Here is a 13,762-nt window from a genome sequence, read left to right on the forward strand (position 1 = left end):
CCCTGTAGATGCAGATCAATTTTATGGAGTTCTTTTCAGAGAAATAATTTTTGAGCATAGTCCTTCCTCAGAACATTTTTATAGTGCTAATGCCATAAGTGACTGGTGATGGTGATAACTTCTGTCACGGCAAGTATCAGTCCTCTATCAAATCCTATCAAGTAAAACACAACAGCTTGATTAGTCTTGTATGTGTTATTGCTGTAGGTTACCATAAAATAAAACCTTTGGTAAGATGAGAATATCATTTTCCTGTGACATCTGATGATAATCGATGACATATGAAGATATTATGGCTTATGAGGTGCAAGATAATTCAGAGAGATGGGCAAAGAAAAATTTGGCGGTTCTATTTTCTAAATCAATACTCTAACTTCATTTCAGAACCACAGACAATTAACTGTAGCGGAAAGCTGCTCTACTGCGTTTTTGCTTTCAGGAGTGTATAATATCTACTGTATGAGGTTATCAAATCATTATAACTACTTCTTTTGAAACCACAGTTCAACTTTAACATGATTATAACATCTGGCTTCATAATATATGTGTGACTACAGTTCAGTTCTCTCAATCCAAATGACAGTGTTATGTCAAAGTAACTAATATGCTTAAAAGTGAATAACTGAAAGAGGAAAGATAGGATAAAAAGTGGACAAATTATGTGAGTGGACTTATTAAAATGAATTTATGGTATGAACAAAACATGCAGAACTGCTAATTTATGCACTATAACTAAAATAATTTGATTTTTAATAAGTAAAAATAATAAAACTAATGACATTTTAATTCACTTTCTAAACCATATGCATCACAGATACTGGCATATAAAGTGTTTCAACTGATTACAGCTAACTTTCCTGTCTCAGCTAAATTGCTAGGTGTGGGCTATTATAGACACATATTAGTGAGTCCAAAAAGATGTGAAAATGACCGAAAGAATTAGAAAGATGTTAAAAATCCAGTTGAGTTAGATTTAGAGTATACCTGGTAAGTAAAAACTGTACTAAATGCTTGCACCTAAAAAAGGATTCAAATTACTCTTTGTCTTGTGGGGTGGCTACCAGGAAGGAGATCTTTTAAATATATATTTCCCTTTACATATTCTATGATTCTGACAAATTGTATTACTCATTTTTCATAACATTTTGACCCTTGTAGGATTTGCTCAGCGTCTCTACTGTGCTCAGCAGTCACTTTACCTTTCTTCTCCCCACCCATTCCTTGAAAATCTTAACCACTCCTCAAGACCCAGTATTAAAACTGCCTCCTCTGTGAAGATATTCCTGATCCCATTAGATAAAAGCAATCTCTCTCTTTTAGATCTCCCAAAGTTATTTGGCTATAACTCCCTGATGCTCTTTTATTGATTTAGATTTTTATTGGAATTGGAAAGAACCTCAAATGCCCTCTAATCCTCTATAACTAAATATGAATTCCATTTACAATATCTCTGCTTCCACTTATGGCTTCAATAGTGAGGGCAAACCAACTACTTTCCACATATAGACGGGCCAAGTTGCTAGGCTTTTTTTTACACCTATTCAGAATATGACTGTAATTTCTGCCAGTTGTTCCTAGATCTTCCTTCATAGACCAAGAGGTCAGGAACTATATCTTCTTCATTTCTGTCTTTCTTGAAGCACTTTGCACAGTGTCTTCTGCATAGTCGCACATACCTATTTTATCAGGAACATGGTCTAAGCTAATGCAAAAGCCTCAAAGCAAATTAACTTACTGAAATAGAGCTGCCATCCAGAAAGTCAAAGAAATTCAATTTATCAGAATTTTGTGTTCATTACTTCTATGAGATATAATTTATGAGGCAACTTTGATTTAATGATAAAAAAAGTTTTGCTTATCCTGCATCTAATTCCATATAATTCTATGAGAGTCTGGGATTTAACAGCTACCTTTTGATGATTAGAGTTTAAGGATGCTTATGGATGATCTAAAACAATAAATTAAGCAAAAATCAACCTAACTTTAAGATGAATTATTAATAATTATTCTACAGAAGTTTACCTTCCTTACTGATTTTTCAAGTACATATTAAAATTACTTTGTCTTGCAAGTGTAACTGGATCAGATGGCAAGGAGAGGTGGCCATCATATGATTCACAGCAAGGGAAGTTAAGACTACTATTAAAAATGGCCAATATCATGACAATGGAAATATGTTTTTCATGATAGCACATGTTATAACCTGTATCAAATTGCTTACTGTTTCAGGGAAGAAGGAGAGGAAAGAAGGAAGGATAGAATTTGGAATTCAAAATGTTAGAAAAAGAGTTGTTTTTTACAAGTGTAAACCTCAAAATTCCTTAGACTTATAAATGTTGGAAATTTCACCATTGGGATATTTCATACTTGGAAAATTTCTTACTGATAGTCTATTGGAATGGGAACCCCATTGGCATGGGAGGTTCCTTCTCTTCCCTTCTTAAGATTACTTTAGGACAGAAACCCTTTGCTGAACAATGGAAAGGACTTTGACCTATGCTTAAGCATAGAACAGGAATTTCTTTGAGTCTTGATTGATTTTAGAATTGATACAATGGAGATACTTGGAATAAATCTCCACCCTATTCAGTCCTAATAGGATTGAGTAAGGGCTGCAGCCTAGATCAAAATTTAATTATTCCAATCTCTACCCTACTCAGGTTAACAGGATTTAGAAAGGGCTGTAGCAAAGGAGTAAAGATTTAATCATTTGAAAATATGACCTTCAACAGACATGTGCAAAAGCCAAAAACCTCTGGGCGGTCCTAGGTTAAGCTAGAGCCTCCATTGGCACAGGGAAATTGATGAAGAGTGATTGGTAGATGGGAGAACTGGGAGGAGGAACTTGGATGGTTTCCTTAAAGATAGGAGGGTCTGGAGACTGGAGGTGGTTGAGGTTTTGGTCGGTGTGGTTCCTGGGCTCTGAGGAAGCTTGCTCTGAAGGAAGCTGAAGGTGGGGGCCTCTGAGACTGTTTCTCCATTTTGGACACGTGAGTAATAGGGACTGATCTCTTTTCTTTGCCCCAGCTATCTAAGGGCTTGGGCCTTTTGGCCCAGCCTAAACAGAAGGGGTATTTAAGCCCTACTCCCTTCTCTCCCTTTTTCTCTCTCTCTATCTCTAATTCCTTTCTTGCTCCTATTGTAATTAAACTCCAAAAAAGGCTGATGGCTGACTTGAGTTTTTCATTTAGGAATTACATAGCTGATTCCTTGGCGACCTTAAATTAATATATATCAGTCTTTTAAAGTGATTCCCTTGTAACACAAGTAATTGGGGAAAAATGTTACTGAACTTAAAAAATTGTGACCAAAAAAGAGAAAGATTTAATGTTTATGGTTCTGGGCTCTTAGTCATCATCATTAAAAAATCTCACTCAAGAAATGACAATAGTTTTATTATGATGGCAGTAGAGAATATATACAATTCTATGAATCACAAATTTAGTTGAAGTTTTTGGAGTTTGGCCTCTTCTCCCCCACAAAAATATGAAGGTACATAGCTACAAATGTGAAAAAATACCTACTCTATTTTTGTTCTAAGTTTTCATTTTTACTTGCATCATTAAGAGGGTATTTTCATCTTGTGGCAATGAGATCCAATGTAATATAAATACCAGTTTTGAGGATGTGAATATAAATAATATAGTTACTGCTCTGGTAGAAATTAATCTCCTCAAGGGAAAGAACTGCATCTTTTTTTTTACCTCTGTATCTCCAGTATTAGAAATGTACCTTGAACATTATAGACAGTTAATAAATGTTTTTGAATATAAAAAATGTCATAGGTGTCTGCATTTATGTAAGAGCATAAGAAATCCATACATTTTATTTCTATTCACCCTTCTTTTTTAAAGGCTTAATTTAAGTAAATAAAATCTCATTACTTTTTAGGGATTGAGGCATTTAAGAGTATATTTGTTGAGCTTAGCTACTTCAAGTGAATTTTAAAGATCACCTATTGTCTTTCCTTTGAGATCCTTTATGCCAGGGACTGGGTATTTGCCTTTCTTTGTATCTCTAGCACTTGGCACAGTTTGAAACATGGTAAACACTTTATAAATATTGCCTGACTGGACAACAGAAGTGCTTTCATTTACTATGGTTTTTGCATAAGATAGAAGGTTATAAAAAACTTGCTTTTTGAATAAAAGACTCAAGAAATGTAATTCATGAGCTTACTATTTTTTTCCTTTCTTTCTGGAGCCAGATTTTTTTCTTTAGATATAACACATATGTGTTTATTATAAATATATATATGTACACTACCTGTATGTTATTTGACACAAAACAATTAATTTTTTAAAATCCTATTTAAGAGGATTTCTTTCCTCTTCATTTTTCTAACTCTTATGGATGCATGCTGTTACAAAAATAACATTTATGCTATTTGAAATGCTTAAAATGTCATTTAACCCAGCCAACATCTTAAAACTTAGACCAGTGTTATACTACTAAATGTTTACCAACCAACTGTATAAAAGAAAAAAGGCATATAAAACCCATTTTAGTTTATTCTGCATCATTAGTGTTTTGTCCATCACTTTCTTAAGTCTAGACAACCAACAAAACAAGTAAAAACCTTCTTTGTAGCATTTGCCAGTTTTTGAGTGGTAGATGCTCATACTAAAAATTCAACATTTGGCTCTAACTAGCTGGTTCAAGCTGCCTCCAGCACATTTCTAAATTAGATCTTCATGAAAAGGCAAAGAAATGATCCAATAGAAAACATCAGGATTAGCTTGTGTTAAGTGAAGACGTAAGACTATTCACAATGTTTCAAGAATACAAGATCCTAAGATCTCTTTTGATTAGACATACTCTATTAGTCCAAATCAATGCCAGGTCAGGTATAGCAGAAATCCCTAAAATGAAAGAATACACACATCTTTACACACATTCTATATAAAATGAAGAAATAACACAGAGTCAAGGTAATACTTTGGTTTTCTACAAACTAAACCTGTATCTACTCAAATAATGACAGTAGGCATATGTTTATGTATATAAATATGTGTTATGTATTATATGTGTATATATACAGGCATATGTGTTATATATACACACATACACATTTTTATGTGTATGTGTATGTGTGTGTATGTATATATATATATGTGTGTGTGTGTGTGTGTGTGTGTGTGTGTGTGTGCGTGCATACAGGAGCAAAGAGGTAGCAAAGTGGATAGAGTGCTGGCCTCTGAGGCAAGAATATTTACATTTTTGACTCAGTGACTAGGTATTTGTCCCCAGGTAAGTCACTTAATCATTGCCTTCCTCAGTTTCCTCATCTGTAAAAAAGGAAAAAGTAATAGGACATAATTCCCAACATTGTGAGGATGACATGAGATATTTTTAAAGCAATATATAAATAAATGCTAGTTGCTACTGTGGCTGTTCTTTTTGAGGTTTACAAAGTGTTTTTGTTAGAAAGCTGCCCTTGAACGTTGAAAGAAGTGATTTGCCCAGGGTCACAAGACAAGTGTATGAGGAAACATGAAAGTACGTTGTTTGACTGCAAGAAAACTCTAGTTTTCTATTCATTATACTACATTGTCTCTCAACAAGGAAGTCATGTAATATTATCCATATTTTACGGATGAGGATACTGAGGCTGAACAGGGTTGCTCATGATTATATAGCTAGTAAGTTTTTGAACCAGGGTCTTTCTTGACTCCAAGTTAAACATTTTCCCCTCACTTTGTTGCCTGTCAATAGGATACTAATAGAGTGAACTATGTTATGGACACACATTGTGTCTAGTCAATTATATTTCTCTTTACTACAGAGAGATATATTTTTACAGAGTAAATTTTTGAACTTCTTTCCTAAATATAATGAAGTAAAATAAATACTTTCAAAACTGTAAATAACTATACTGTCCACTTTCTGTGATTGTTTCTTAATATCTAAATTATAACTACCCATAAATAATGTTTTAATTGTGGTTAAATAATATAATTTCAGTCTAAATGAAATTGTGATATATTCTCAAATAATTCTTAAGATAAATATTCATCAGAACTATATAAGCCATTAGAAAATGTGTACTTGTTCTGATTCTTAAATGAATGTTTTCTAAGGTAAACCACTTCAAACTAACATTTTTTTAAATTGCTGAAGAAACTTGTCCAGATCCATTTTTGGTCTATTAGGGGGTAATGTGGGTAATCTGAATTGTGAATGTCTTAATTAAAGCCTTCCAATCTGATAAGCTCATTTGGCTCCAGCCTGATGTTGATGGGGTCAAGATCAAATAGGTAGGGAACCTATTCGAGTTACTTGAGTTTGAAGAGAGAAAAGATATCTTTCATTGCAAAAGGATCCTAAAGGAATATTTTAGAATTCTCTGAGTGTGCATGAAAATCAACTCTAAGTGAACATTCATCTAAAAGTGGTAAACAGCAACATTTTTGTATATGGGCAATGTGCTAAAAAAACTAAATTTTAAAACATATTTTATAAGACCTACAGGGACTCTTTCCTGGAGCTTCCCATATTACTTAGCCTAAACACAAAATTTCAATCAGTTTTATAATAATACAGTGTAGAAAAAACATTTGATTATAGCAGCAAAGAAGATGAAAATTAGTTTGACTTTGAAGATAAAATTATGCTTCAGGGCTAAATACAGATTAGAAATGATTTTTATCTCACTTTATTAACTGGGGCAGTATATGGCATGCTCTTTGCTACTTTGTGCAATGGTTTAAAATGGCCATATCTAGGTCCTGGTAACGTGTAAAATAAAAATAAATTTCCCGACTATGTTTTACAACATTCGACTCAGGGGTGAAAGAACCTATAGCACCCAGACTTGCTGGTATTACTTGAGCCTCAGGCCTTTGGTCTCTTGGTATCTGTCATTAGGTACTCACTATTCTTTTATAAGAGGTTTTAGGACTTGATTGATATTTTTTTTAGACTATGAAATACAGAATCTATCTAAGATGCACCACTGCTTTAGGGTACAGAAAACATTGTAATCTTCCCACCCCTTGCAGGGCTATTTGTGTTGAGTACCAACACGTAAGGAAAGCTAGATAATGTGCTAGATAGAATGCTAGACTATAGTCAGGAAAGAAGATTCATGTTCCCAAGTTCAAATCTGGCTGCAGGCATTTACCATGTGATCCTGGGCAAGTCATTTAACCTGGCTTGCCTCAGTTTCCTCATCTGTAAAATGAGATGGCACTCATTTGGCAGCCAATACATTATCTCTGCCAAGAAAACTTCAATGGGGTCACAGAGTCAGATACAACTGAATTGATTATAAAAAACAAAACCATATATATATATTATATATATATATACACACACACACACACACACACACACACACACACACACACATATATATATATATATATGCCAGAAGTCTAAAGTTTATCCTAAACATACTGTGGCTTTTGTACACCAAGGTATTAATCAAGCTCCAGACACTATGTGGTCTGAATTACTCAGGCACGCTGACTCTTTGTACTGACTCCTAGTGCTAAATCTAGCAATGACCCATTTGTTAAACTCCCTTCAATGCACTCTAGGACTAGCTTCATCCACAACAGCCAACACCAACATGTAGGGTACATCCTCATGACTCATAAATGAAGCTCATAAAATACAGTCAACTTTCTCCTGTCATGACACAATGGTTACCATTTTTTAATATTTCAGTTTTGATTGTTGTTTAGTCACTTCAATCTTGCCTGACTCTTCATAACCACATTGTTTTCTTGGCAAAGCTTCTGGCTCATTTTACACATGAGGAAACTGAGGCTAATAGGGTAAAGCAACTCCCTTCCGGGTCACACAGCTAAATGTCTGAGGGTAGTTTTGAACTCAGAGAGATGAGTCTCTGCCACCTAGCTGCTCAATTTTCAATGTGGGTATCCTCAAACATTTAATAATACCAGTAATACAAATGTCTTCATCATTAAACACTATTATCACTGTAAAATTGTGTCTGTAAAGTTTCATGTGTTTAATATTAAGAATATCATAGGCTTTATTATGTATCCTATTTTTATAAGCTAATAATCTAAAAACAGAGACCGGAATAGATTATGTTATTATATCATATATGATAATATGCTATATTCAAAATAACAATAATAGAATCTCAGAGACAACAGGTACCTTAAAGGTTATTGATTCCAGCCTTAACTGTGAAGGAATTCTCTCTTCTTCCCTAGTAAAGCTTCCACAGAACCTTTACTTGAAGAGTTCCAGGGATGCTAACATTTCAAGGGAGGCCATTCCTCTAAGGGATAGCTCCTCTGGTTAGTTTTCCATTTTCCATTTACATATATTGCATCTGAATGGGCCCTTCTGCAACTTCTACTCAGTGCTTCATCTGCCCTTTGGAGCCAAGGAAAGCAAGTCTAATTCTTCTGCCAAATGCTAGACCTTCAACTCCTCAAAGACAGCTATCTTTTCTCTTGTTAGATCTTATCTAGGCAGCTAGGTAGTGCAATGGATGGATTGCTGGGACTAGAGTGTTAGAAAGACCTGAGTTTGAATCGTACTTTAGAAATTTCCCCCAATCGTGTGCAAGTAAATTTTTATTTTCAAGATTCAGCAATTCTCTACTTCTCCAATAGCAATCTACAGAGATGATGCCTCGGTTTTTCAGGCCTGAACTTTTCCCTGCTGACATTAGATGTTAAACTTTCTAACATGGGAGAATGTTCTCCTTCCAATATTCCGTTGAAATAAAAAAGCCTATTGGGAACAAGCACATCATTTTCCTGGGAGCCAGAGTTTCTACCAAACTGAAAGGAACCAAAGTAGGGCTTTGCGTCACTGCTACAGCTCAGGCTGCTGTCATTAGAATACACCTTTTGCTTTCTATTCATTATATACCTAATAGACTATAATTTTTCCATTAAAGTAATGGAGAATAATCAAATAAGCATGTAATTTCTCAAACTTTAAAATCTGGGCATGTCCAGAAAGAGAATGCTAAAAAATTATTCAAATAAGCAAAAATTCTGCTTGAAAAATGCATAAGAGGGAAAAATAGCACCAAGAATTATCTGCACAGATATTATCTTACATATTTTTTCCACTAAAAATACAGGAAAAAGTACTGAAATCTCTGAGTTTCAAGTAATTGACCCCTTAATAATTATGGTGATGGAAAATTTTAGATTTATGAAGCTGTCTTGATATATATATGTATAAACTTGAAATATCACATTATTATTTTTGCAATAACAAAGTAGAAAATCGAGTCAATTTCCCAGTTAAAATGAAAATCCACGGGTAGAAGTAAAAACTCATAGATGTGTCAAGTATTAGGACTGAAATCTAAGAAAAAACAGTACTTCTAGAAGAGAGTAATTTATAAAATATCTTAAAATGTCACACACTGGGGATTAATTAGACACTTTAGAGAAGAGAAAAATTGTATTTCTTCAAGTTTTAGATTTGTGCATCTGCTATCACAGAAGCTTCCTGCCTTTGCCATGGGATTCTTTCATAAGTGAGAGTCATGTTAGAATATGGAACCAAGAAAGTTATTCAGCACTTCAAATAACATTCATACCCAGATTGCAAAGCTCTTTAGACATTTAATTAATTAATTAATTTCATGCCAGTAAAACAGCTGCAAAGACATCAAACTTAAATTTTCAGAAGCAAAATTTGCAGTCTTCAAAAAAAAGATGGAGTGTCACATGAGTATTTCATAGTATAGTACATTTTATTTACATTTGAGTATAGGTTGGAGGAGATGGATATATAAGGGCCCTTTTCACTCTGAAATTCTTGAGTTTGGAGAATCCCTTTTGCACATGAAAATGTTTCCAATAATTGAAGAAGAAAGGCATCTATAATTGATATGCTCATTTCCTTTCTTCTTACTCTCTTAATTCTCTACCTTCTGGCTCCTGATCTCATCACTTACCTGAAACTGCTCTCTTTAAAGTTATCAATGATCTTGTCACTCCCAAATCTAATGGCCTTTTCTCAATCCTCACTGATCATTTTTTTTTCAACATAAGTGGAAGACTGGATATATCAGTACTAGATTTCTTCTTGTGAGATTTGACCCATTGTTTGAAGTCATGAAACTGAGTTGCAGTTGTATTATTGAATGTGCTAACTAGTGCACTGGGAAGCACAATGAATTTGGAATCAGAGGACCTGAGTTCAAATTTTATTTCTGCCGTTATCTATGTGTATCATTTATATTACTTTGAGGAAATCCATGAATCACTTTGTAAACATTAACATGTGCCAGGCACTATACTGAGCAAGCCATTTTATCTCTTTAGTTTTCACATATGTAAAGATGAGGGTCTTGCATTCTTCCTTCTAGCACAAAATCTACAACCCTACTTTTCTCTAGAGAGAAATGGGTGTAGCAAAAAAAAAATGCAATGGTAACTGACTTCCTTCAGCTGCTGAGCACTTCAAGTCAGAATACTACATACTTCCAAACTTTGTGGACATCTTTAAATGTGATGGGACATCCTTCCCAAGACACAAAACACGTGAATGGGAGTTTACAGAACATGTCGTCCCACCCATTCATTTTATAGAAAAAGAAACTGAAATTCAGTGGTGAAATAATCTGAATGTAATTTCACAGACATTGACTTTACTGATACTTTGAACATAGGCACTCTACCTTCATTTTCCAGTGCACATTCTACTAAATTATATCTCCTCATTAATCTATTAATCAGCACCCTTGGGGTCTAGTCATTAAAGAATTTCCAAGATTAACTGATTATAATGGTAGCTGCCTAATCTATATCTTTCCCTTTTCCCCACAGGGATATTGTTAAAAGTATGCAAAATATCTTACTGAAATCCATGTTATTAAGACTTGAAGCATTTTCACATATTAATAATTCTCTTGATTATAAACATGGAGCTCAATCTTTCCAAGTTGCTATTTCACAGGAGAATGTTATGCACCTGTGGAAGTTCATGAGCATTTTCTAATAGCTAACTACTTCACATATACTTGTTCTTTTCATTGCCCCTTTTATTGAAGCATTTTGCTGTTTATAGCATATGCAATAATGTCTCCATTATGAAGCGGCTACATCCCAAGGAGGCATTTTTGTTACATAGTTCATTATCAGACCTAATAATAGATATGTGTATTTCAGAACTTGGATTATCTTTCTAGACTCTCAGTATGGTAGTCCCTCTCTCCTTTCCTTTGAGGTAAGGGAGGCTTTATTTTCCCAGGTAATTTATCCCAAACGGAAGACCCTCACATCTCTCAAGGATGTTCTCCACCTAATAATAATAGAGAGGCTACATAATGTGGTCAGGGAGAAAGAATAGGGGGTGTTGCTTCCCACTTCCAAGTTATGGGATCATGTAATTGTATTTGTAGCCCATGTAAGATCAGATTCCGGCTTTTCCTGCAGAGCCTCATAGTCATGGCACCATTACTACCACCCTCTCCCTAGCCTACCAGAAGCACCACAAATCTAATGATGAGGAACATGAAACTTTCCATTAACTCCTCTCCTGCTAGGCTGGTTCTGTTTAAACAAACCTCGTGTCCAGGGCAATTCATTTAAATAATATATCATAATGGCATTATAATTTTATTTTAATTTATAGGTAACAAGTAAATGCTACGACTAATAATAGAAATAAATAGTCAAAATGTAAATGAGTTTTGATCTACTCTTTTATTACTGAGACTATGTGTTTTTGCTCAGCTATGCTCTTCAGCTTAGTTAGGACAAAGAAATGCATTGGTTGAGTATGAATTCCCTGTTGTGAATTACAGATTTTAACATATTTCCTATGGCAGAAGTGAGAAATGAATTTTTCTATTAAGATTCATTTAACCAATGGGGGGTGGAGTAGAGAAACAATTGGGGCCATATAATTATAAATCAATTTAATTTGTTTCTTTTTGAGAACACAATATCAAAATTTCTGCTGATATCTTTTCACTTAAGGGCAGGGAACATTAAATACTATTTGATAATTAAAATGGTCATTCATTCCATCTTATTGCTAGTTAAGAGGAGACAGGAAGGAGGAAGAGAGGGAAAAAGAAATATCAAAGAAGAGACATAAGATAAAGGGTAACTGTAGGAAAACACACATAGATCCTCACATGGAGTTTCCTACTCACAGAGATGGTTACAGACTCACAGAGACTTCAAAGTTACAAATATATACAGACATAGAAAGAAGGCAACATACACAAAAGACCCATATATAGAAAAATGGTCTTTGGTGGACTAATATGCTCATTTTCCATTTTTTTTACTTTATTGGTAGTAAATACTTTTATGTCTATGTTGTGTTTTTACAACAACAGGTATAAATGAGAAAGCTAACTTTTGGTATTTATCTGTCACTGCAGAAGAAATTAAATCAAAGGCTTAAAGTTTTCCATCCCTACACTATTGGTTTATAACAGGAAATACATACACACAGTTTTGTTCAAGCAATTAGTCTGGGAAATAGAAGAGAGATGTAGAAATTATTCACTTTTTATATTGTCCTTCCTTTATTGTTGGACCATAGCTACTATTTGAGCTTTATTTTATAACCCTTATATTTTGTGAAATCTCTCCTTATATAAGATAAAAAACCACTTTCCTGCTTTTTAAAAAATTATCATAAGTAGTTTCCATATTAGACAAATTCCAAATTATTCACCCATCTGTATTACACAAATGACTTTCATTCCAATGCATTACAATTAGGAATATGGCAGATCCCCAAACACCTAGGTACCTGCTGTCTGTCCAGACGCATCCTCTTTGCAGCATTTCTACTCTCACTTTCACAGGCTGAAGCCAAGATACTCTCTGCAACTGCTGAAGTAAGGTGAGAAGGGATAGGTCGAGACTAAAAAAAAAAGAGAGAGAGAGAGAAAATAAAGAAGAAATAAACATTATTAATTGGCTCATTAACAAACCAATGATTTCCTTAGAGGAGCTCACAGAAGAGTCACATGTGCAGGAGAATCCATTCATTGTAACTTAATTTATTTGAACAGAAGGAGGAAATGGAAATTGTAAAGATGAAAAATGAAAACTAGTTAGAGGTTAAAGCTGCAGTGCATACACAGATCCATCATTTTCCCCCACAGCGCCATTGTCCGGAGTATTGAGTTTGGCTCATTAGGCTGCGTTTTCTGTAGGCAATGTCACACTTGAAGCATCACAGCAGTAACCTTGCTTTCTGAATACTTCTAATAAAACTAGAAATTCATTTTTAATTCCTTTGTAGCAGATGACAGTGTTTTTTAAACTTATAAAAACACAAGGGCTGGAACTCAAATATCACTGAAAACATAACAGATTGTCAGACTAACTCAGAGCATTCTTCATATGAAATGTTATGAATATTTACAATCTTGGTTGTAGCATGATTGATGTGATTGAGATGATTTTTTAAAAATGAACCTATGCCTACTTGGACACACTAATAGATGGCCATCCTAGTGCAATTTGGACATACTTCCAGGCTTTAGAAATGTAGTTTAAAAATACATAAATTCACATTACAAAATTTAATAATATTTACACATGTGAAATCTAACTTCCTTATGACCCACATTGAAAAGAATGACTCATTGGCTGAACTACCACCTAAATGTTAGCTACTCTCTATATCAATTTGTGAAACCACACAACAGATTTTTTTTCATTCTTTTTCAGTAATTACACACAAAATCCTCTTGCTGAAAGATGAAGGACTTAATGGCTTCTACAGTTTTCTTAATTAAGAGACACAGAGATAGAACAAAAATAACATAAAAAATAAGTTG

General features: G+C 34.2%; 1 protein-coding gene across 5 annotated transcripts in view; it reads right to left on the minus strand.

Moving 5' to 3' along the window:
* Positions 1-13,762, minus strand: part of NOL4 (nucleolar protein 4) — a 438,053-nt gene that overhangs the window by 66,399 nt on the left and 357,892 nt on the right. For all 5 annotated transcript variants that reach the window (XM_056823865.1, XM_001380265.5, XM_016431542.2 and 2 more), the window contains one exon: positions 12,724-12,837. In XM_056823865.1, the coding sequence (XP_056679843.1) occupies positions 12,724-12,837 (114 nt within the window). The remainder of the gene's footprint in view (positions 1-12,723; positions 12,838-13,762) is intronic.

This window comes from Monodelphis domestica, chromosome 3, assembly GCF_027887165.1.
Source record: "Monodelphis domestica isolate mMonDom1 chromosome 3, mMonDom1.pri, whole genome shotgun sequence".
Taxonomy (NCBI): domain Eukaryota; kingdom Metazoa; phylum Chordata; class Mammalia; order Didelphimorphia; family Didelphidae; genus Monodelphis; species Monodelphis domestica.